Source organism: Balaenoptera musculus, chromosome 13, assembly GCF_009873245.2.
Source record: "Balaenoptera musculus isolate JJ_BM4_2016_0621 chromosome 13, mBalMus1.pri.v3, whole genome shotgun sequence".
Classification (NCBI taxonomy): Eukaryota; Metazoa; Chordata; class Mammalia; order Artiodactyla; family Balaenopteridae; genus Balaenoptera; species Balaenoptera musculus.
The window spans coordinates 8,871,979-8,898,163 of record NC_045797.1 but is presented as its reverse complement, the minus strand read 5'-3'; the positions used below and the strand labels follow the sequence as shown (position 1 = coordinate 8,898,163).

General features: G+C 35.4%; 1 protein-coding gene across 1 annotated transcript in view; it reads right to left on the bottom strand.

The window, feature by feature from the left end:
- The window catches only part of TMEM131 (transmembrane protein 131), a 195,050-nt gene that overhangs the window by 130,580 nt on the left and 38,285 nt on the right, over positions 1 to 26,185 (bottom strand). The window contains 1 exon segment of the mRNA XM_036872423.1: positions 7,149 to 7,210. Coding sequence (XP_036728318.1) covers positions 7,149 to 7,210 — 62 coding nt within the window.

Sequence of the window (26,185 nt, the reverse complement as noted above, 5' to 3'; positions counted from 1 at the left end):
CTTAAAGTTGGTAACGCTTGACATATTGCAAATGATCTTTTCACTATGCATCTACAAAGATAAGCACAATTCCCACCCACAATTCAGACTCCATTCTTCTGTTGCATTTAAGGGCTCCAGTCTCAGCCTAGCTCACCGCTAGGCTCCACATTCCACACCAGTCTGAGCACAGTCTCTCTCAGAGAGCACCCCAAAGGGATATAAAGGAGGAAAATGAACTATTCTTCCACTCAAATGGAAAAGACTCTGCAAAAATAAGTATGTGGTATATTCTCAAACAGTATTAAATTCTCTTATCACAAAAATAATATGTAAGTTTATCCCTATAACCTAGTGGTTCCAATTGGGGGCAATTTTGTCCTCCGGGGCATTTGGCAATGTCTAGAGACATTTTTGATGGTTGCAACTGAAAGGGCTACTGGCATCTAGAGGGTAGAGGCCAGGGATGCTGCTGAACACCCTACAACACATAAAACGGTCTTCTTTCCTCATCTCCCAGCAAGGAATTACTTGGTCCAAAATATAAATATTGCCAAGACTGAAAACCCTACTGTAACCTGAATTTTATAAAGACATATCAATAATTTAATTTTCATTTGTAATAACATCTCCTTACATTATAATTCAAAGTGCATAACTGCCACAACTGTCTCTATCTCTAGTGGTCCTTGCAGTTCTTAATACACTGGAGACACTCAAATTATATTTACCAGTCCAGGATCAAACAGTATGTGTCAGAATTCAAATCTTGTGCTCTTATCTGTAATTATTACACACTTATTACGACATATCCTTTTTTTGTTTTGTTTTGTTTTGGCTTTGTGGCTTGCGGGATCTTAGTTCCCCAACCAGGGATTGAACCCATGCCCTCAGGAGTGAAAGTGTGGAGCCCTAACCACTGAACCACCAGGGAATTCCCGACATACCCTTGATAAGACTGTATATGCCTAAAACTGACTTCTTCTAGCTTACACAAGCTGAAGTTGGCCACTCATTTCCTTTTATGTATATTTTACATTATTTTCTTAGTGGTTACCTTGGAGATTATAATTTATATCTTAAATCTACAACAAACTTGTTTGAATTCCTACCAGCTCAGCTTCAACAGTATACTTAATTCTGTCATTTTGCTATTTGTTTTTTATATGCCTTATACTGTTTTCATCCCTCATTTCCTGTAGTCCTGTCATCTTTTGGTTTAGTTGATTTTTTGGTAGTGAAATGTTTAAATTCATTTTGTGTATTTCCTATATTATTTTCTTTGTGGTTACCATGGGGATTAATCTAACATCCTAAAGTTATAACACTCTAATTTGAATTTTTATCAGATTTAACTCAATCACACTCAATGTGTACTTCTTTACAGCTCCATCCCTACTTCTTTTGGTTGTTAATGTCACAGAACTTCTTCTTTTTGTATCCAAAAACAAAATAATAGTTCTTTTAAGTACATTAGTCTTTAAATTATATAGAAAACAAAATGTGGAGTTACAAACCAAAGTGACAATAATCCTTGCTTTTAGACTATTTTTTTTTTAATGTATTAGTCTCAAATCTTGTAGAAAACAAAAAGTGGAGTTTCCAACCATTGTTACAATAATACCAACTTTTAAACTGCCCATGTATTTACTTTTACTGTGATCTTTATTTCTTCATATGGCTTTACATTGTTGTCTAGTGTTCTCTCATTTTTACCTGCAGGACTCCCCCTTCAGCATTTCTTGCAAGGCAGGTCTAATGGTAATGAGCTTCCTCAGCTTTTGTTTATGTGGGAATGTCTTAATTTCTCCCTCACTTTTGAAGAACAGTTTCGCCAGTTATAGGATTCTTGGTTGATAGTTTTTTCCTTCTAATACTTTGAATATATGGGTCCACTGCTTTCTGGTCTCCAAAGTTTGTGATGAGAAGTCTCTTAATAACTTATCAAGGATCCTTTTTATGTGATGAGTCCCGTTGCTCTTGTTGCTTTCAAGATTTTCTGTGCCTTTTTAAGGTCTGATTTAACATGTCCCAGTATGAGTCTCTGAGTTCATCGAGCTTCTTGGATGCTTATATTCATGTCTTTCATTAATTTGTGACATTTTCAGCCATTATTTCTTCAAGTATTCTCTCTGTCTCTTTCTCTTTTTACCTTTCAGGACTCCCACAATGCATATGTTGGTTCACTTGATGGTCTTAGGCTCTACTGACTTTTCTTTAATCTTCCTGTTCCTCAGCATCGAGAATTTTTCACTTCAGTTATTGTATTTTCAGCTCAATTTTCTTTTTAATTTCTTTTTTCCCCAGCTTCACTGAGGTATATAGTTGGAAAATAAAAATTGTTTATATTTAAGGTGTACAATGTGATGTTTTGATATACATATACATTGTGAAATGATCACCTCATGTACTCTTTTTTTTTGGTGAGAGCAATTAACTACTGTCTTAGCAAATTTCAAGTATACAATACGGTATTATAACTACAGTCATGTTGTACACTAAATCTCTAGAAGTTATTCATCTTGCAAAACTGAAATATTGTACAAAAACTGAAATGAAAAATTCATTAGAACGATTCAAAGGCAGATTTGAGCAGGCAAAACAAAGAATCATCAAACTTGAAGATAAGACAGTGGAAATTCTCGATTCTGAGGAAAAGATGAAAGATTAAAGAAAAGTCAGTACTCTTCTTATCAGCAAAATCTGACTGCTCTCAGTTTGTGCCTTTCTAGGGGTACTTCTGCTTCTTTGATGGATTCTGAATTTCTCTTCGAAGTATTTTGGTACCAATATTTACTTTTATGTCAGTGTTTCTGTATAAGAATGAGAGCTAGGGCTGCCTACTCTGCCATCTTGATGATGTCACCCTCTTTTGGTTTTCTTTTTAGGTTTTCTATCTTTTTATTGATATTTCCATTTTATTCATACGTTGTTTTCTTGATGTTCTTCACATCTTCCTTTAGTTCTTTGAGCATCCTTAAGATGACTGTTTTAAAGTAGATCTACTTCAAATTTGTATAGTAGATCTGCCATCAGGTCTTTTTCAGATAGTTTCTGTTGATTAATTTTTTCATTTGAATGAGCCATACTTTGTTTCTTTTTGTACACTGTGATTTTTTGTTTAAAACTGGATATTTGAATTTAATAATGTAGTAACTCTGGGTGTCAGATTCTCCTCCTTTTCCAGAGTTTGCTATCTGTTTGCTTCTGTTTATTGTTTTTGGTTTTATGATGTAGGCTATGTCTGTGCCAAAGATAAGCCTGAGGTGTAAACTTAAGGCCTTCTCAAGTGTTTTATGAACCTGGGCCTTTCCCTGAACATTCAAAGTGATTTTCTAATTTCCCCCATATATGCAGTGGCTTTTGAAGGTTGTCAGCCCTTTAAATCTTCTGGTTCACTTCAGGGTGAGGAACTTTTAACAATGGGGGAGTTGCAACAACAGTGGCTGCCTGCCTCTCTGTCTAAACCTCTGCAATCAAAAGCAGCAATCAGGGCATGGATCCCCAATATTTTGGAGGACAGAATCCTTTTTTGCCCACAGGCTTCTGCAAGCTGTGTGCAAGCTGTTTGATGAACATGCACAGCTGCTTGCCACAGGGCCAGGGGTTGAGGGTGGGTAACTGCTTCTAGGCTAAGAGCTGAAATGGACCATATTTTACTTTAATTTACCTCAAGACTTCCGCTTGAAGCTATAAGCCTTCAAAAGACTCCAGAGTCCCAAAATTGTTATACTATTTTTGTTATTGGTGTGAGGTCAAAGTTTTATTTCTCCCATATAGATATTCACTTGTCCTAGCACCCTTTATTGACTGTTCCCCAATATTTTCTTTCCCCAATATTCTTCAGCGACACTTTATTCATAAATCAAGTATCCATATATGTGTGAGTCTGGCTAGACTCTGTTGCCTTTTCTGATCTATAGAAGTGGTATAATTCATATGGCTCAACATAAACGAAGAAATGCAGTTGTTTTTTATGTATCAACTGTTATCCTGCAAACTTGCTAAATTGCTTATTGAATATAGTAACTTATCTGTAGATGCTTTGGATGACCGCCATAAACTATCATAATCTGAGGTGCATAATATTTTTTTCTTCCTTTCCAATCCTTTTAGTTTTTAATTCTTTTTCTTGTCTTTATTTATTTTTAAATTTTATTTATTTATGGCTGCGTTGGGTCTTTGTTGCTGTATGCGGGCTCCCTCCAGCTGTGGTGAGCCGGGGCCACTCTTTGTTGTGATGCACGGGCTTATCATCGTGGTGGCTTCTCTTGTTGCAGAGCACAGGCTCTAGGTGCACAAGTTTCAGTAGCTGTTCTTGTCTTACTTTATTCGTTACAACTAGCATGATGTTGAATATAAGTGGTATTTAGTGGGCATCTTTGTTTGATCCATTCATCATCTCAGAGATAAAACTTTCAGCATTTCACTGTTAAGTATGTTGTTTACCATAGTTTTTTCCACACCCCTCTTCCTTAATAGATATCCTTTATTATATGTGTCAGCTGGGGTTCTTGGCAAGATCCTGAGGCAGAATCCTCAGTGTCTGCTCACCTTAAGAACTGACTCAGCTTCCTACATTCTACATACCAAATCTTAGTAGCCTTGCCAAGCAGGAATTACAATGGTCAAAACACCAACTAAAGAAAACATGGGCTAAGAGGATTGCTATAATTTCTAATCATATCCTAACATTACTAGTGATAATGCATGGAATGCACTGGAAAGAAATGCACATGCATCATACTGTGGAAAGAGCTCTGGAACCAGGAAGCTGGGTACTTACTGGATGCTGGATTCTCGCTCTAGTAACTGAATATTCTATGAGCCTCATTTTCCTTTTCTTTAAAAATAAAATAGGAAATCAAGTCCAAACTTTCTAGCAAATTTTTAATGTTTTTACAGTTTTTACTGACTTATCATCAATTAATTTTTAGGACTTAAAAAATCACCATGAACCAAGCCACATGAATGTAACATAAATTCCACAATCTGGGAACGAATGCTCTCAAGCAAAATTCTAATTTTAAATAATGTAAAATAAGGCTGTTGCTTTGACTCTCTCCCTGCTTTAGCTTTAATTTAATTTGGAGAAACCCGATATACATTCTGCCACAGAAATGCTACATGAACATACTTCTAGTCACAAGAAACTAGGAGCTGTTTAAGAAATAGCTGAACTTATTGGCAAATTATCGCCAGAAAGAATGACATTATGTCAAAATCAAAACAGTTGTTCCTATGAAACATTCTTCAACATTAAAATGAATGATTTTTATAAATTTCTATTCAGAGGGGTCTTATGTTCTGTTACTTGCAGATATATAATCCACTATATATAGCATCTCAACATTAGGCATTCTGCAGGAGGCTTAGTGAGGTCTCACTGTGGCTGAGGTAACCAGTGGTAATACCTGCCCTTAACACTCCAGTCTAAAATTACCTTAGCTATAGAACTCTGAGGCTTCCCCCAAGCTCTGGTCCAAGCATTTCAGCAGATCCAAAGAGGATGAGCAAATGACATCCCAGCTGACGAGCTCTTCCACACCCAAGTCCTTTTAGACGTGAATTGACAGCCTCCCCCAGCAAAAACGCATGTCAAGCTTCAGAATTTTCAAAATGGATTATCAACTTGCAACTTGTTTCTGAAGGACATAATAAATCCTTTTTCAAACAGTAAAGGACAACTACACTCAGAGAATTGTTTAGAAATTCAGTCCTGAATTGCCTGCTCTCTAGATCCTGCAAATCACCAAAAGGGAGATGTTTAAAACAGTCATTTCTATAGGTTCTCCAAGTTCTCATCTTGCAACAGATTAAAGAACTAGAACAAGAGACTAAGATCATTTTCTAGCAAGGTGGCTTTACAAAACTAGAGATCATTATGTATCTTCAGTTGTTATTCACTTTTAAAATATAAAAAGCCATACAAAGACTTTCTGCAAGTACCATGCAGCCACTGCCTGCTGTGTTTCTCAACATCTCTTATGTACAAGTAGAATAATAAGTTTATTTAAAAATTTAGAAACAGGGAAAAAGTTTTCATCCGAAACATTTATTTGCTTCACTGTCAGAGAAAAAGAACCTTACAACCCATCACTTTTTTCCTTGCTTACTTTGTTTGGCTTAGTGTCTGAAATCTAAATTTATGCTAAAACACAAAGAGAAATCTTATTCCAAGTCCCTAGCAGAATTATTTCTCTATTGCCTTGATCTAACTTTAATTTTCACTTTCCTGCCTTTATTATAAGCTACAGGAGAACTATTTAAGTCATGTATTTAGTTATAAGTAAGTAAACAAATACATCATAGGCAGCATCATATAACAAAGAGACTAACAATCACACCTGGAGTGAGAAGACCAGAATTCTAATACCCGTGCCATTACTGCAAAGTCATGGGATCTTGGGCAACTTTCTTAATCTAAACCTTGGTTTCCCCTGAATATAACATGAATAAAAAAATTATCAGCCATGCTATCAAATAACATGGTATTTAAAAACACATGTTATTATTACAAAGGTGGTGAGTACTGTAAGACAAGCATAGAATATGAAAAAAGTTTGGAAGGAGAAAATCAGCCACAAAAATCAGGGTTGGTTAAGATGGCTTTTACTGTCTCTTTCAGCTCTGAAATTCTAGAACTGATTTTTAGCTGGGAAGACTAAAATAGGCTTCACGGTGATAAGTGAGCTACGTCTGAAAGGCAGAATAGGATTTCTATCAGATTACACTTTCTAATTTTATGTATAATATATATAAAGACATGGCTTAGAATGGCTAGTGGAAGGATGATATAGATGTAAATCTGCAGAACTTATATCCTCTGGAGAAGTTCTCTTCCAGATAAATATTTTGAGGTCCAATATCCGAATTCAGTGTTTCACTCACTGGCTCCACACTAATAGAGCTTACCACCAATTCCACTGCTCCTGATCTGATTCTCCCCACCTGACCTCCCAACATCCACCAGAAATATTTTATTTAAAAGGTAATCCATACAGCTAAGGAGGTTTTTATTATTACCAATGACTCTACTGCCTTGTCTGCATATGAAGCTCATAAAATATATTTCATATGAACCAGTTACGTTTTAAAAGAAAAATAATAATCAGATGTTATTCAAGGCTTGACACTGAGATAATTCTTCAAGTTTAAAATAAAATTACCTGTAGAAGCCCTCCATCATCAAAACGCAGTACTTCTATTATGCTCTCTGACTGAATAAATGCTGTGAAGGAAACAAAACATATTATCACTTAATGGGAACATAAATTTCATTTAAATAAAATCTTTTAAAGTTAATTACTACAACTTAATATTTTGAAAATATACTGCTTGATGGTGATGGTTGAAGAGAAAAATCTGACTAATACTTCAGGATTTTAGTAACTATGAAACCAAAACAATACAACCCAATTAGAAAGTATTTTTAACAACCTACAGGCTATGTAAGCCACTCACAAAATATTTACTCCTGCTATACTGCCAGAAAGCACAAAACAGTAAAATTCAACTAGATGCAGCTGATTATTTTCACTGATAGATTAACTGAAAATAACATAAGCACATAGGAAACATCACTAGAGGATTTTATTTCCCCCCAAAATGGTAAGCTGAAGTTCTATATCATTTGCTCATTTGTAGTGATGACAGGACCTGGGATCAATGGTCAAAACTGACTTGGTAGGGGAGTGGGCAAGGAGAATGGCAAAAGGAGATTATTCCATTCCAAGAAACTGAGTACAATGCAAAGACAGGGTATTTAAAAAGCTAACGTACGATTACCATACAATCCAGCAATTGTGCTCCTAAATATTTACCCAACTGATTTGGAAATTTATGTCCACACAAAAATCTGCAAGCAATTCCTTACAGCAGCTTTTTTTTCATAATCATCAAAAACTGGACACAATCAAGATGTCCTTCAATAGCTGAATAAAGAGACAAATGTAGATTAACCATACAATGGAATATTAGTGATAAAAAGTAAAAGAAAGGGCTACATGCTCTATGATTTCAAGTATATGCCATTCTGGAAAAGGCAATACTATAGAGATGGTAAAAAGATCAGTGGTTGCTAGGGGTTTGGAGAGAGAAAGGAAGGGTGGAATAAGTAAAGCATAGGGAATTTTTCAAAGCAGTGAAACTCTTCTGTATGATACTGTAATAGTAGATGCAATTAACACTATGCATTTGTCAAAAACAGAACTTCACAGCACAAAGTGTGAACCTACTGTATGCAATTAAAAAAACATCATTTAGGAGATCAGGAATCCCAGGATAGACTATAGAATATGACAAAACAATTTAACTACATAGCAAAGGTATGAAACCATCTCCCTGAAGTAGGGTGGAGTGGGGAAAGGTGCTGACCTAAGTAATCTGGAAATGAGTGGAATCTGTAAGACTAAAGGCAACAGAAACTGTACATAAGCACCATCTCTAGTTAATAAAGTTATTTTCCACAGGGGTTTGGGTTAACTATCCTGACGCTGCTATACATGTACACTGGAATTGAACAATATATGGATGGTGGATGGTGAGAGATTTCTCACTGTCGGAATAAGAGTTTACACAAAAGCAAGGGAAGGAGGCTAGAACAATCTATGTGGTAATGGATTAGAGTTGGCAACATCAGTACAAACTCATGTTGAGCTTAATACAGATACAGATGGTTGCATATAGAAATATTTACAGATGTGCATATACACAGGTTAGTATACACACATGTATTACAACCCAGTAGCAAAAAGCACATCTAGCACCTAGATCTTGGGTTCTACTACCATTCTCCAATAAAAGGAACTGGGGCTTCTTGGAGAAATGGCTGAATCTAGGACTGGGGCAGGAAATACACAAGATGAAATGGGAGCAACTTGTGCCAGAAAGTGCTTAAAAAAAAAAAAAAAGCCTTACATTGATGGGAATATGTCAAACAGATGTAAGAGTTAACAGTAAGTGTTCCCAAATGGCCAAAGCTGGAACAACTTGAGCAATAAAATAAGTAAAGCAGCACTGGATTAAAACCCAAAGTATAAAATAAATATCTATGAGTCCATACTGGTATAAATAAATGAATGAATGAATAAATAAACAATGGGGGAGAAGAGACAAAACTTTCAGGCAGAAGAATTCTAAACAATATATAGAAACTCTTCTACTTAGAAGGTGGAACATAACTCCCCATTCCTTAAGCATGGGATGCATACAGTGACTCCTAAAGAAAACAGTATGGAAAAGAGGAAAAAAGGAGTAACTTTACAATGGAGAAACCTGACAAACGTTACCTCAGTCAGATGATCAAGGTCAATATCCACAGGGAAAAGTCACGTGGACAGTACCCTTGATATGTCATAACAAAAATGGCACTTTATCTCTGTGGTCTTCCTCCCCAAATCACATAACTCCAGGCTCATCATGAGAAAAACATCAGACAAATCCCAACTGAGGGACATTCTACAAGACACCTGACCAGTACACTCCTGAAAACTGTCAAGGTCATCAAGAACCAGAAAAGTTTGAGAAACTGTCACAGACCAGAGGAGCCTAAGGAGACATGACTACTAAATGTAATATGCTATTTTGGATGGGATTCTAAAAAAGAAAAAGGAAATCAGGTAAAAACTAAGGAAACCTGAATAAAATATGAACTCTACTTAATAATAATGTACTAATACTGGTTCATTAATTGCAAAAAAAGTACCATATTAATGTGAGATGTTAATAATCAGGCAAACTGGGAGGGGGGTATATGGGAACTCTGTACTATATTTAGAATTTTTATATAAATCTGAAACTGTTCTAAAATGAAAAGCTTATTTTTTAAAACCCATGAAACAATGGTGCTTCACTTGGCTTAACATGATCCTCACTGGCTCCTCTTTGTTGGTCTTTGGGTAGTCCATGAAGAAGCCTACTGTCTAATCCCATGTACCTGGCTTTTTCAGTATGACCAAAGCTGAAAGTCACGCAGCAGATGAGATGCCAGCTAATCAGATCACTTCACCTACTAGGATGGTGTCTTTCCTGCCTGCTGAGCATCGATTTCCTCTTATTCTCTTAATCACACCCTGATTTTATTTTGGGAAAGCCCTGTCCTCCATTTCTTGTGTTTCTCTTCAACCACAGCTCCAACTTGCTCTACCCTGCTCATTCCCCACCAGTTCTTGGTATATAGAGAACATTCAGTAACACTGAGTGCGTGAATGAAATCCCACCTTTCTGCTCAGGTATAAGTACTGGTATTTGCACACATTGATACAAACGAACTCTTTCTGGTTACCTCTAGTCTTAGCTTGTAGCTGCATTTCAAAAGTGAGATCAGAGCTAATGGCTCCAACGGAATTACTGACATAGAGTACATGTGGAGTGCACAAAAATGTCTCCAAATAAAGTGATAAACCATTAAGAAAAAAGGACTGTGAATGTAAAAGGCTCCGCCCAGCTCACCCATCCCATTTCTCATCCCCTCCCCCACCCTTTTAACATAAAGTGAAATTTTAGATGATCCAGAAAACCTTTTTGTTATACTCCTGTTGAATACAGATTTACTGATGTAAGAACACAATGAACAAGAATTAACTGAATAGTCAGATGCTCACAATGTACAGACAAAAAGTCTAGCTCCCAGATAGACGCTTTCCATCTAGTTAGCAGAGAAAACAGACCAAAAAAAGTAATAGAAATGTGCTATATTTGGTGCCTGCTATTAGAGTTATGATATAATGACCAACACGTAAGTTCCCATCATCAAGCTAGATCAGACCTTTATCTAACTGATGAGAACTTTACTAAAGAAAGAAAAGCAGTAATATAATTTGGGTGTATTGTATTTTTAATTAGGAGCTTTAAAAAAAACAAAAACATGAATTACCTTAGTTGAAAAAAATTAAGAGCGGCAGCTATTTTATAAAGTCCTGAAAGGGAAATATTGTGTTATACATCAACAGCTTTCCTTAAAACATGTAGAAATGAATAGGATTCAACTCTGGCATAAAACAAATTAGAGTATTTTGCTTTAAATGATCAATCATAGTAACTTCAAATTATATGCCTAGAAAAACAGAATATGTACTTATTCATTTAATGTGTTAACAGTTATTAAGCTATACATTACAAAAAGTAACCAAAGCAAGTCAAGTTCACACATCTCCATATCTCTAGATTTGAAACCACAACTGACAGCTACTTCCTCTCCCAAGAATTTTTGTCCCTTATTTTACACTCTAAAGGAATCCCAAACTGTCTCAATGTTCCCCAGTTAAAGCAGCAATCTGATGTATGAGAAATAAGAATACCATCTAATAATTATCAATCACTGTGTTATTAAACTTCAAACTAATCCTATGACATAGACTTTATGGATTCCATTTGAAGATAAGCAGGCACAGCGAGGTTAGGCTCGAAGTCACTCAGCAAGAAAGTGGCTAGAGAGGGGCCATAAATTTCAGCAATGGGACCCCAGAACCTGTGCTTCTAAACCCATCACTATTTACTTTCAAAGTAAAGTGACACCAATGTTCACAACCAACAGTACCTTCAAGCAACCTAATTTTAAAAATCAGCCATGTATTTCCAATAACAAGGGAGGAAAGGAGGACATATAAACACAAGAGGTTTTAGTTCTGGCTTTTATGATTCTATTGGCATTTACTCTGTGAAGCTGGGCTTGGTAAGACCTACTTTAAGCTCCTCATATTCACCCACATCACTATGATGTCTGAGAGTAACAAAGACATTTATTTTCAGCGGAAAAATCTCAGTGTGTCAGTTATTTATCACTTACTTTCAAAACAGAAGATCAGAAATTGAGTTTACTTCCCTATCTCATTTAGTAAAGAATGACATTTATAAGACAAAAATATCTTCACTTTAAGGGCAAATCTTTCTCTACTATAATTAGGGTTTTATATATTTTTTTTCTTTTAGGTAGAGATTCTTTTTTCTGAACACTGCAAATGATGACTAGATACAATGCTTGTTTTCAGACATCTTTTATAATAATTCATGAAAACAATGAATGTTGTAAATAGCTAGTAGGAATACAAGTCATTTGGGTGTGTGTATGGGGGCGTGGGGGTGTGCACCGGGCATCAGGATCCTAGGCTGTGACCATCAGGTCTTTACTTTCTGGCCTTCACAGTCTCCTCACATGAGGGGAGGAGGCTGGACTAGTGAAATCCATGATTTTTTTAAAAACCAAGAGGAGAAGAAAGGGGCACACAGGCAGGACTTGAAAGGACTCCCAAATCCTGCGTCAAAGAGCCACCCTGCCTGGAACGCTCTTCTCATGCTTGGTGTCTCCCCCTTCAGGTCTCAGCCTCAACAGTACCCTCAGAGGGGCCCCCCAGTGACTGCTCCAAGCCACTCCCTGTCCCCTCTATCCATGCCCTATTTTAACTCTTATCACAACCTGTAAATCGTTTCTGGTTTGCTTGTCATCTAGCACAGAGTCTGGAAAATGGAAGAAAAGAAATATTGGTTAAAATAATGGCATTACTATCTCAGAATTAATTATTGTTAATGATATTAATGCCTCTTTTATAGTTACACTTGTTCAGGATTTTATTTCAACAAAAGGCTCAGTAACAAATATTTTTAAACATTCTGGACTAGGTTTGTATGGGTCCCTTCTATCCATAAAGATACTTTATGACTGGAACCTTGTTTCTTTCCTCATTAATTTTCTTATCTGAAAGAAGTAATGTACACCTACTTTGTTATCTTCTTCCCACATTAAAAGTGCAAAGGAGGGGCTTCCCTGGTGGCGCAGTGGTTGAGAATCTGCCTGCCAATGCAGGGGACACAGGTTCGAGCCCTGGTCTGGGAAGATCCCACATGCCGCGGAGCAACTAAGCCCGTGTGCCACAACTACTGAGCCTGCGCGTCTGGAGCCTGTGCTCCGCAACGAGAGACCTCGACAGTGAGAGGCCCGTGCATGGCAATGAAGAGTGGCCCCCACTCGCCACGACTGGAGAAAGCCCTCACACAGAAACAAAGAACCAACACAGCCAAAAATAAATAAATTAATAAATAAATAAATTAAAAAAAAAAAAAGTGCAAAGGAATTCATAAGTCAAATTCCAATTTTATCAAGACCACTCAGTATTACCAACTTCCTAAAGGAAGGCTGTGTCCATGTTGTTTACTAAAACTCAAAATATAGTTTTACGCAACTCAGATGTGTTGGACATACACCACACATCTAAAATGGTGAGTCACAAATGTTTTTCAAAATTAATGTTATAGCTTATGATAAAATACCATAATTTTTATTTTATCCTAAAGTGCTTAATTTATATAAAAAGATCAGCAAACTTGTTACAAAATGAATGGCTGAGAACCACCAATTACTCTAAACAAGCAACAGAAAATCACTAATACACTGAAGCTCACCCTACTGTGCTCCCTCATCCCTAGCACAAGCAAAGGTCAGTGGGAGCACCAGAGGCACCACACAAAACAAGCAGACCAAGGACTTCCCTGAAGGTCCAGTGGTCAAGTCTCTGCACTTACACTGCAGGGGGTGTGGGTTCAATCCCTGGTCGGGGAACTAAGATCCCGCATGCCACGCAATGTGGCCAAAACAAACAAACAAACAAAACAAGCAGACCAAAATACCACCACCAGGGCTCTGAAAATTAAGCTGGTTATTGGAACCACAGCCCACAACAGGATCTGTATGATAAACTGTCTATCAACAGATGAATGGAGCAATAAAATGTGGTGTATAAATACAGCAGAATATTATTCAGCCATAAAAAGGAATGAAGTTCTGACACATGCTGCAACACGCATGGACCTTGAAAACATTATGTTGAGTGAAATAAGTCAGACAATAAAGGACTAATATTGTGATTCCACTTACATGAAATGTCTAGAATAGGCAAATTCAGTGAGTCAGAAAGTAGGTTAGAGGTTACAAGGCACTAGAGCAAGGGGGAGTGGGACTTACTGCTTAATGATTACTGAGACTCTGGGGTGATGAAAAAGTTTTGGAAATAGATGATGATGGTGGCACATCATTGTGAATGTAATTAACGCTACTCAATTGTACATTTTAAAACAGTTATAATGGTAAATTTTATGTTACATATATATGCTACTAAACTTTTTTTCCAAAAGAAAAATCACACAGACTATTTAAAAAACTACAGAATATATCTCATTAACTTGGACCCCAAAAAAATGTGCAAAAAAATTTTAATATATTGAATCCAGCAATGTATAAAAAATTACACACCATGACCAAGTGGGATTTATTCAAGTTGTGCAAGACTGGTTCAAAATTTAAATATCAATCAAAATAATTCACCACTATCAACAGGCTGAAGAAGAGAAATTACTTGGTCATATAAACTGAATCAGAAAAAGTATTTAAGAAAAGCCAACACCTAGTCATGATAAAAACTCTCACAAAATAGGAGAAAAGAAGAGGAAACTAAACCCAAAGCAAGTAGAAAAATGGAAATAATATGTTAGAGTGGACACCAATAAAATTGAGAATAACAAAAAAACAGAGAAATCAGTGAAACAAAAACTTGGTTCTTTGAAAAGATTAACAAAAATGACAAATCTTTAGTTAGGCTGACCAAGAAAACACCCATAAATGAAACAGGGAACATTACTATTGACTTAGAAATAAAAAGGACCTACCAAACTTACAGAAATAAAGGAATTATAAGAGAATAACTAGGAACAATTGTACACCAACAAATTAGATGAATGGATAAATACCTAGAAAAATACAAATAACTGAAATTAACTCAAGAATAAATCTGAATGGACCTATAACAAGAGACTGAAACAGTAATCAAAAATCTTCCTACAAAGAAAAGCCTAGGGACAGATGGTTTCACTGGTGAATTCTACCAAATGTTTAAAGAAGAATTAACACCAATGCTTCACAAACTTTTCCAAAATAAAACAGAGGAGAAAACACTTCCCAACTTATTCTATGAGGCTTATTCTATGATACCAGAATCAGATAAAGTTATCACAAGAAAGGAACCTGCAGCTCAATATCCCTTATGCATATGGATATCAAATCCTCAACAAAATAAGAAATACACATCCAGCAACATATAAAGAGGCTTATACACCATGACCAAGTGTAAGACTAATATACTTTTTATACTACAAAGTTTCAATGAAACAAATGAAAGAAGATCTAAAGAAATGGAAAGACATAGGTTGGAATACTTAACAATGTAAAGATCGTAATACTCCCCAAATTGATCTTAGATTCAATGCAATCATTATCAAAATCCCACCTTGTTTTTTTCCAAATTGATCTTAAAACACTTAAGAAAATGCGAGAAACCAATAATAGCCAAAACAATCTTGACAAAGAAGAACACAGTAGGGGACTCACACTTCCTGATTTCAAAATTTATTACAAAGCTACACTAATCAAGACAGCGTGGTACTAGGAATAAAGATAAATGTGTAGATCAATAGGACAGAATTGAGAATCCAGAAAGAAACCCTCATATTTATGATCAATTCTTTTATGGAAGAAAGAAGAAAGGATAGTCTTTTCAACAAGTAGTGTTGGGCAACTGGATATCTGCATGCAAAAGAATGAAGCTGGACCCTAACTCACACTGTATGTAAAAATTAACTCAAAAATGGAGCAAAGACCTTGGTGTAAAAGCTAAAGCTATAAAACTCTTAGAAGATAACATGGGTAAATCTTTATAACCTTGGATTAGGCAATGTTTCTAAGCTAGGAGAGCTAAGCAAGCAAAGAAGAACACAGAAATTGGACTTCATCAGAATTAAAATTCCTGTGCTTCAAAGGGCACTGTCAAGAAAGTGAAAAGATGACCCAGAGAATAGAAGATTTTTGCAAATTATTTATCTGTTAAGAGTTAGGTACAGAAAATATATAGAACTCATCCCCCCAAAAGACAAATATTCCAATTTAAAAAATGGACAAGGGATCTGAATAAACATTTCTCTAAAAGAAGAGAATACAAATAACCAATAAACACATGAAATGATGCTCAAAATCAGTCCTCAGGGAAATACAAATTGAAACCAAAACAAGATACCACTTCACACATACTAGGATGGCAATAATCAAAATGACAGATAATAATGAGTATTGGTGAGGATGTGGAGAAACTGGAAAGCCATAAGTTGCTGGTGGGAGTAAAAAATGGAGTAGTCACTTTGGAAAACAGTTTGGCAGTTATTCAAAAAGGTTACCATAGACATAGCAATTCTACTCACATATATAAACAAGAGAACTGAAAACCTGAGTACAAAAACTTCTACATAAATGTCATAGCAGCTCTATTCATAACAGCCAAAAAGTAGAAACAACCCAAGTGTCCACTGACTGATGAATGATAAACAAAATGTGATGAATCCATATGATGGAATATTTCTCAGCCACAAAAAAAGAATGAATTACTGATACATGCTACAACACGGATGAACCTTGAAAACATAATGCTAAGTGAACTAAGCCAGATACTAAAGACTCATATTTTAAGATTCTATTTATATGAAATGTCCAGATTGGAAAATCACAGAAATAAAAGTAGATTAACAGTTGCTAGGGGCTGGGAGGAAATGGGATGTGACTCTAATGTGTATGAGGCTTCTTTTGGGGGTGTTGAAAATATTTTGAAATTAGATTGTGAACATACTAAAATGTGAACATACTAAAAGAACCACTCAACTGCACATTTTAAAAGGGTGAATTTGTGATATGGGAATTATATCTCAGTATTTTAAAATTCAACAACAAAAAGATATTGCATGATTTTGTGTTCTATTCCCTAAATTTTTTCTTAAAAGGTTGCCTGTATGGCACGTTAAATACTGTAGAGCCATGGGACAAAATGTGATACCTACTCCAGAAGAGCTTTAAGCTTCACAGTTCTTTCATGTATAGAAATTCATTCTTTAGTGTGCACATGTGTGTGGGAGGAGAAGAATACAGAGCAATTGCTAAAGCAAATGGGGTAAATTGTCATCAACAGGTGAAGCTGGGTGAAAGTATGTGTGTGTGTTTTTTTGTTTTGTTTTGTTTTTTTGTGTGTTTTTTTAAAAATTTATTTATTTATTTATTTATTTATGGCTGTGTTGGGTCTTCGTTTCTGTGCGAGGGCTTCCTCTAGTTGCGGTAAGCGGGGGCCACTCTTCATCGCAGTGCGCGGGCCTCTCACTATCGCAGCCTCTCTTGTTGTGGAGCACAGGCTCCAGACGCACAGGCTCAGCAGTTGTGGCTCACGGGCCTAGTTGCTCCGCGGCATGTGGGATCTTCCCAGACCAGGGCTCGAACCCATGTCCCCTGCATTAGCAGGCAGATTCTCAACCACTGCGCTACCAGGGAAGCCCTGTGTTTTTTATTTTGTTTTGATTCTTAGAAATTTCCTGAAAGTTTGAAAATATTCCAAATAAAAAGTTCACAAAAAATAAAATCATTTACACAAGACTTACAAAAATTTGAATGTTTAAACACACTCAACCTTTAAAAAGACCACATACTGAGCTATAGTAAATCTCCTTACCTAATTATGCCAAGTTGGAAATACTGGTTGTAGAGGTGTTTAGTATCCCAACAGCTGTCACAGATTAACTGTGACAAAAATGATAAACCACAGAAGTGTCTATGACTACAGTGGTATTATAGCCATCTTAAAACTGTCAGTTAAAATGATATGCCAGTTCAATTATTGTGCAGGGATTTTACCTTGTACGTCCAATATGCAATCATATATTATGAGATGTATGGTGTACATATGTAATATCTGCACTGCATATATGTATACAATACATAACATCATATTCTAAATATTAGGTGAGAATCATTCATATCTTATTAATGTAGTTTTTATCCCACATGCTCAAAGAAGTGACCAATATAAGCAATTAGAAAATGAACAGCAAATTAAACCTAAAATAAAAGAAATGTAAATTGACAACATAGCAGAAAGTAGGGAAAAATCAAAGAAGTCAAAAGCTTTTTGTTTGAGAAGACGAATAAAGTTGGTAAATCTCTAGCCAGACCTGTCAGTAAAGTGAAGTCACATATTAGAAATAAGAAATGAGAGACTGGACATGACTACACTTCCTATAGACGTAAGTCCGGTAAAGGAATATCATTAAAAAGTCTGTCAATATAGTCAACAATTCAGATTATGATATGGATAAATTCCTTCAAAGGCTCAAAATGCCAAATATCAGTTTAAAAAACAAAGTTAACTTGAATAGCCCTATATATATTAAAGAAGTGATTTCATAGTTAAAAGTCTTACAAAGAAAACTGTAGGCCCACCCCCCATAGATTGATGAATTTTCCCAAATATTTAAGGAAGAAAAAAATACCAATTCAACACAAACTCTCTCAGAACATAGAAGAGGAAAAACTTCCCAACTCATTTTATGAAGCCAGCATTACTCTGATACCAAAAACAAAGACATTAAAAGAAAAGAAAAACTACAGACCAACATTCTTCATTATAATAGATGCAGAAATTCTCATTAAAATTTCAGCTAATATAACCCATTAATGTATAAAAAGGATAAATACATCATCATCATATAGGGTTTATCCAAAAAATGCAATATTTGTTTAACATTCAAAAAAAAAGGAACCCAACCTATAAAACTAAAAACACAAACAAAAAAATCCCCACCAAACATTAAAAACAACAACAACAAATAATAATAATAATCTCAAAAGATGCAGGAAAAGCATTTGACAAAACTCATCATCCCCCCATGACAAAAAGATCTTGGCAAAGTAAGAATGAAAGGAACTTCCTTAAGCTTTCAAAAGCCATTTACAAAAGACACAGCTTAACATCATACTAAATGGTGAAGGACAAAATACTTTCCCTCTAAGATCGGAACAAAGTAAGGGATATTCCCTCTTAAAACTATTCAACATCATATCTGAAGTCTTAGCCGATGCAAGAAGGCAAGAAAAAGAGGTAAAAGCATACAGATTGGAAAAGAGAAAATAAAACTGTCTTTACACACAGATATCATCAACTTCAATTTAGAAAATCCTAAGGAATCTACAAAAATTCTAGCAGAATAAGCAAGATTAGCAAAGTGGCAGCATGCAAGGGCAATATAAAAAATCAAATGTATTTCTAATATTGGCAAGGAACAAATGGAAACAAAAATTAAAAACCATTTACAATAGCATCAAAACATATGATATCCTAAGGGATATATCTGACAAAACACGACTGGGAGAAATTAAAGAACACCTAAATAAATAGGAAGATATACCGTGTTTGTGAATCAAAACACTCAGTATTGTTAAGAGAGCAATTCTCCTGAAACTGATCTAGACATTCAATGCAATTCTAATCAAAATCTCAGTAGGCTTTTTTGTAGGAATTTACAAGATGATTCTAAAACGTATATGAAAAGCAAAGGACCCAAAATAGGAAAAATAATTTTAAAAAACATAAACATTGGAAAACCTAACACTGCCTGATTTTAAGACTTAAAATAAAGCCGCAGTAATCAAGTCAGCATAATACTGACACAAAAACAATATATAATGGAATAGAATAGATACTCCAGATATAGACTCCCACATATATGGCCAATAGATTATGACGAAGGTACCAAGGCAATTCAATCAGGGGAAAAATGATCTTTTCAATATGTAATGCTGGTACAACTGGTCAGTCATATGGGAAAGGAGAGAAAAAAACAAAAAAGAACCTAGATGCCTCAGCACTTACAAAAATCAACTTGAAATTACTGACATAACTTAATGTAAGAGCTAAAACTCCTAGACATCAACATAGGAGAAGATTAGTGACCCTGGGTTTGGCAAAGATTTCTTACATAGGATACAAAAAAGAAAAAAAGAAAAAATGAACTATTAAAAAAAAAAAAAGGTAAATTGAGTTTGATTAAAATTTTTGAAAACTTTTACTCTTTAAAAGATGCTGGTACAGAAGTAAAAACACAGGGAAGCCCCCCCCAAAAAAAAGTGATAAAGAGGACTTGGAATTTCATAAAGGAAACAAGAATAAAGAAAATGATAAAAAATAGGGGTAAACATAATAGACTATTCTTCTTCCTCATGAGTTTCTTAAATCATACTTGATGGTTGAAACAAAATTATAATGACATCAGTTGAGCACAATGTATGGAGAAGAAATACTTCAGGAAATTATATTTTTAAGAGTGGTAAGGGCCATGGACTCTCAATGAAATCAAGGTTTTAACACTGTAGTCAACGCTGTAAAACACTGATATCAGGAGGCTATGTTAAGTTACATATATACTGTAATGTATAAAGCAACCACTTAAGAAATACACAAAGCAATATAAACTAAACAATATGGATCCTAAAAAATGTTGAAGTAACTCACAGAAAGATAAGAAAAATGAGATACAGAAACAAGAAAAAGAAGAAACAAACAGAAAACAAATAATATAATGGAAGAATTAAGCTCTAACATAACAATAATCACTTTCAATGTAAATGGTTTAAACACATCAATTAAAAGGCAGAAACTGCCAGAATGATTAAAATGATTATCCAACCATATACTTCAAACACAACATAAACAGATTTTGTATTATTAAAGGGTTAGAAAAAGATTTATCATGCTAACTTTTTTTTTTTAAGGTAGAGCTATGTATTAGATATAGTAGACTTCAGAGCAGGGACAGAGTATCATTTTATCATTAGATAAAAGAATCAACTTACCAAAAAGAAATACTGTTCCCAAATGTGTATGTACCAAACAACATAGTTGCAAAATAATGAAACAAAACTGGTAAAGCTAAAAGGAAAAGTAAACAAATCCCATATTTGGGGACTTCAACACCCCACAGTCAGCAACTGGTAAAACTAAAAGAAAGATAAGATATAAAAGAATACACATCTAAGCAAAATAGTGGGTTACCCAAGAAGTTCATTTGGGTTTTTCCATAACATGTTATAAAAAACACAAACGAACTTTTCGTTCAACCCAATATTTGAAAACCTGAACACCATCAACCAATAGGATCTAACTGACATTTATAGAACACTCCACCTACATCAACACAATACATATTCCTTTTAAGCTACCTTGGACAATTCCTCAAGATAGACTACATCCTGGGCCATAAAAGAAACCTCAACAACAACTTTAAAAACACGGAAATCAGACTACATTCTCTAATCACAATGGAATCAGATTAGGAATCAGTAACAGAAACACAAAATAAAAACATCTAAACACTTCTTTATTAAACAATACACCTCTAAACAAATCATGGGCCAAGAAAGAATGGAATTTTTAAAACACATAGAAATGAATAAAAATAAAAATGTAATACGTCAAAAACAGTTCTAAGAGGAAATTTTTATGGCACTAAAATGCTCACATTAGAAAAGAGGAAAAGGTCTCAAATTAATAATCTGTGTTCCCACCTCAAGAAACTAGAAAAAGCAGAACAAATAAACCCAAAACAAATAAAAGGAAGGAAATAATAAAAATAAGAGCAGAAATCAATGAAATTGAAAATAGGTAAATAACAGAAAAATGAATTAAACAGAAGTCAAGCAAAAAGCAACAAAACTGACAAGCCTCTAGGCAAGACGGAAACAAAGAGAGACACAAGTCATCAACACCAGGAATGAAGAAGCAGGGGATGGCACTGTAATTGCTGCAGCCACTAAAAGATTAGTAAGAGGATACTATGAACTTTATGCTCATAAATTCAACAACTTAGAAAAAAATGGACCAACTTCTCAAAACCCACATGCTACCAAAACTCAACCAAGATGAACTAGAAGGCCCGCATTCACCTACAGCCACTAAAGACACTGAATTTGGCAACAGATTCCCCAGAAAAAGAAATCCTCAGGCACAGATGGCTTTACTGGAGAATTTTATCAAACACTGAAAGAAGAGTGAGCATCAGTTTTACATAATTCATTCCAAAAAAACAGAAGCAGGAATACTTCCCAACTCATTTTATAAGGCTAGTATTACCCTGATATCAAAGCCAGACAAAAATACGGACAATTTTTTTTTTTTTAACCACAGGCCAGTATCCCTCATTAATTTAGACAGAAAAACTCTCAAATACTAGCAATCTGAGTCTAGCAATACGTAAAAATAACTATATACCATGACTGAATGGGATTTATTTCACCTATGCAAGACATTTGAAAATCAAGCAATGGAATCCACCATACCAAGAGATAAATAAGAAAATCACATGATCAAAACAATTGATGCAGGAAAAGCATGTGACAAAATCCAACACCCATTCATGATACAAATTCTCAGCAAACTAGGAACAGAATGGGACTTCCGCCACTTGATAAAGAGCATCCGCAAAAATCTATCTCACACCGGTCAGAATGGCCATCATCAAAAAATCTAGAAACAATAAATGCTGGAGAGGGTGTGGAGGAAAGGGAACACTCTTGCACTGTTGGTGGGAATGTAAATTGATACAGCCACTATGGAGAACAGTATGGAGATTCCTTAAAAAACTACAAATAGAACTACCATACGACCCAGCAATCCCACTACTGGGCATATACCCTGAGAAAACCATAGGTCAAAAAGTGTCATGTACCACAATGTTCATTGCAGCTCTATTTACAATAGCCAGGACCTGGAAGCAACCTAAATGTCCATCGACAGATGAATGGATAAAGAAGATGTGGCACATATATACAATGGAATATTACTCAGCCATAAAAAGAAATGAAATGGAGGTATTTGTAATGAGGTGGATGGAGTTAGAGTCTGTCATACAGAGTGAAGTAAGTCAGAAAGAGAAAAACAAATACAGTATGCTAACACATATATACGGAATCTAAGGAAAAAAAAAAAAAAAGGCCATGAAGAACCTAGTGGCAAGACGGGAATAAAGACACAGACCTACTAGAGAATGGACTTGAGGATATGGGGAGGGGGTGGGGTGAGATGTGACAGGGTAAGAGAGTGTCATGGACATATATACACTACCAAATGTAAAATAGATAGCTAGTGGGAAGCAGCCGCATAGCACAGGGAGATCAGCTCGGTGCTTTGTGACCACCTAGAGGGGTGGGATGGGGAGGGTGGGAGGGAGGGAGATGCAAGAGGGAAGAGAAATGGGAACATATTGTATATGTATAACTGATTCACTTTGTTATAAAGCAGAAGCTAACACACTATTGTAAGGCAATTATACTTCAATAAAGATGTTTAAAAAAAAAAAAAAATCTATGACTAACTTCAGTACTTAATGGTGAAAGAATGAATGGTTTCCCCCTAAGACTGGGGAAAAGGTGAGGATATTGCTTTCACAAATCTTTTTCAGCACAGTACTAGAAATCATAGCTACTGCAATAAGAATCAGTAAAACGCATACAGATGAGGAAGGAAGAATAAAATTGTCCCTATTTGCAGATGACACGATGGTTTATGTACAAAACCCAAAGGAATCTACAAAAAAAAAAAAGAAAAAGAAAAACCACCAAATTCCCAGAATAAGTGAGTTCAGCATGGTAGCAGGATATAAGATCAACACACAAAAATCAATTACATTTGAAGAACCTCTTCCCTTCTCTAGGGCAATTTATAGCTTGGCAATACCTAGAGATACCAAACTGGGGGGAAGGGACCACGAGCCAGCTGAGGGCAAGAGCGGAACCTGGCTCTGCCATAGGAGCAAGTCCATTCTCTGGCTCCACAGGTGAAAGGCTTTCAAAATGCAAAGAAGTACTTCCCTTTCTCACTCACTGACCTTGTTTAACGGGCTCTGAAATGAAAAATCCTAGCAGTTTGTGTAAACTTCATCAATATCTGCAAATCAGAACACTCCTAATTGGGCTCTTTATTTTACTAAGACGACTATCATGGCATCTCAGGTAAGAAAATAAATAGCTATCTCAATTCCCCAAACCCACTTTGAACTAGAGTTTCATTAACATTGGTTTGCAAAGGTAACTGCAGCAAGAATTCCACTAACAGTAACACATTTTTTCAAGTTTTAATTAAATCTCTCCTATTTATGTAATGTTTAAAATTAATCCTCACTCTAAGTATAGGGGAAAAGACGATAACCTTAATATAAACTAGTCCTTTTAATGACAAATACTTGTGTATTCTCCAAAATTGTAAGTTTATATAAATACATAACTTCCATTTTCTAAAATCTTCCTTAAACCTTATTTTAGAATAGTTTCATAGTTGGAGAACGGAGATAATAGGTGTTAATTTAAAATCAATTTTAAGTATTTGATGAAGAAAAAAAGGAAGGAGGAGGGGAGGAGACGAAAAAGAAGAATCGATTACCTCGCAAATATTGTTTTCCAATAAATATTTGTCATAAGACGATTATTTTAATACCCACCTAATAGAGATGTTTATTCCAAAAATACTCCTAGCACACTCTCTAGATTCCAGTGACTTAAAACTGCATGTTTTTAATAGTTGTATCCAATAGCTGCATGTAGAAACAAATACACCTATTTTAGAAGAAATTAGTAAGTAGAAGAGGAATCCGGATTAGCTATCTCTGCTGCACACTCTGATACTATCAATATTTTAGCCAATTTCTCTTCCTGTCTATCGCACATCCTATCCAGCAATCACTCTCTCTCAGTGGTCAGAATCCCAGACAATATGGTGTTAGATGTCTGTATCCCAAAGTTCCCTGAGGGAGACTGCTGGCTAACATAAGACTAGGGTTTTACATGCATGTTGTGATTAACTTTAGAATTAACAGTATTTCTATTTGCCAATATTAAGATGACTCTACTTACACACCAGGTGCAGATATACTCTAGTTTTTGCAGGACTAAGATCTTTATTCTCTCTCCTATTCTTATGTTCTCCCCAAACTCTGGGAGTGGGGCTGAAGACCACTGCCTGGTCCTACTGGGTTGACATATCATACCCTTCTGTTGCAGAGAGTGGATATCATCTCTTTGCCCTGAATGAACAGGTCAACTGTCCTTTCCCTCTCTCTATCCCATTTCTCAGATACTTTTAAATCTAGAATCTTTATGTCTTATGCTACTGAGATTTAACTCATCCCCTGGTTGTATGGTATTTTTAAAAAAGTATTTGCTGTATGCAGAACTGCTTTCATCTATTTTGTTTAGTGTTTTGCTTCCTTATTCTTTGCTTTAAAAAAGCCCCACTTCTGTTAAATTTTTCTTCACATTTTTGCTCTGAGATCTCATTGCCATCATTTTCTTTTTTCCTTTTTCAATGGATTCATCTATTTACTGCTTTTATGTTCTTTTTGCCATCTATTTTAGGCTACAGGATCAGAGCAGAAACTCAATTGGATTGGGGCACTGAGGAGAAAAGTGTATTTTATGGCAAGAGCGGGAATTAGAGATTTTAGAAACTAGAAGTTTATTAAGTTCACACTTGGCCAAGGTTTTCTATAGACCACAGAAAGAATTCGTGAAAGAGATACCAAGAAAATCCTCCATGTTGGTGGAAAGCTGGATTTTTAAACTGGACACCCACAGTGTTAAAAAGAATCTAGAGCTGAGAGAAGGAAAAAAGAAAATGAATACGGATGGAGTCAAGTCTCTGGGGCAAAGAGTAAGAGCCCCATAATTTAACTACAATACTTACAATTTCCAAAGAAAAGGAAATAAAGAGCTAGCAGTATTCAGTGTGGCTTTACAAAAGCTTTTCTTAAACTTATGGCTAAGAAAATACTGGAAATGAAAAGGAGGACAGTGACTCAAAAAGTAATATTGAGTCAGGCTGTTGAAGTTGGCAAAGAAAATATTACTTAGGTGAATCTATCTCAAGGGTAAAATAAAAAGTAGTTTGAGCTAATGTTAGCCATAGGTCTTAGAAAACAAATTATATATTTTTTCAAAGACAGTACTCTATCACACAAGGAATATACCATGGTAAAACAAATTTGCTAATAAAGCAAGAGAAACATTAAATTTTATATTAATTCCCTTTAAGATCAGAGGGAGGATTTCTATTTAACTGAACGTATAGAGAATTATAATTCAACTACTTCAAGTTACGTGAAAAAAGTGTATCCAGAGAGATTAATTCACTTACCAAAAGCCACAGAGATAGTTAAGGTGGGGTGAGGTGGGGGAGGGGAAATATTCTGTGTTTTCAACAAGCTAAAATGTTTTAATAACATTTTATGGGAGAGAAGCATGGAAGACATTCAAGACCTCTACTTCAAAATTTGATTCTGGAATGGTCCTTAATATTCTGATAGAGGG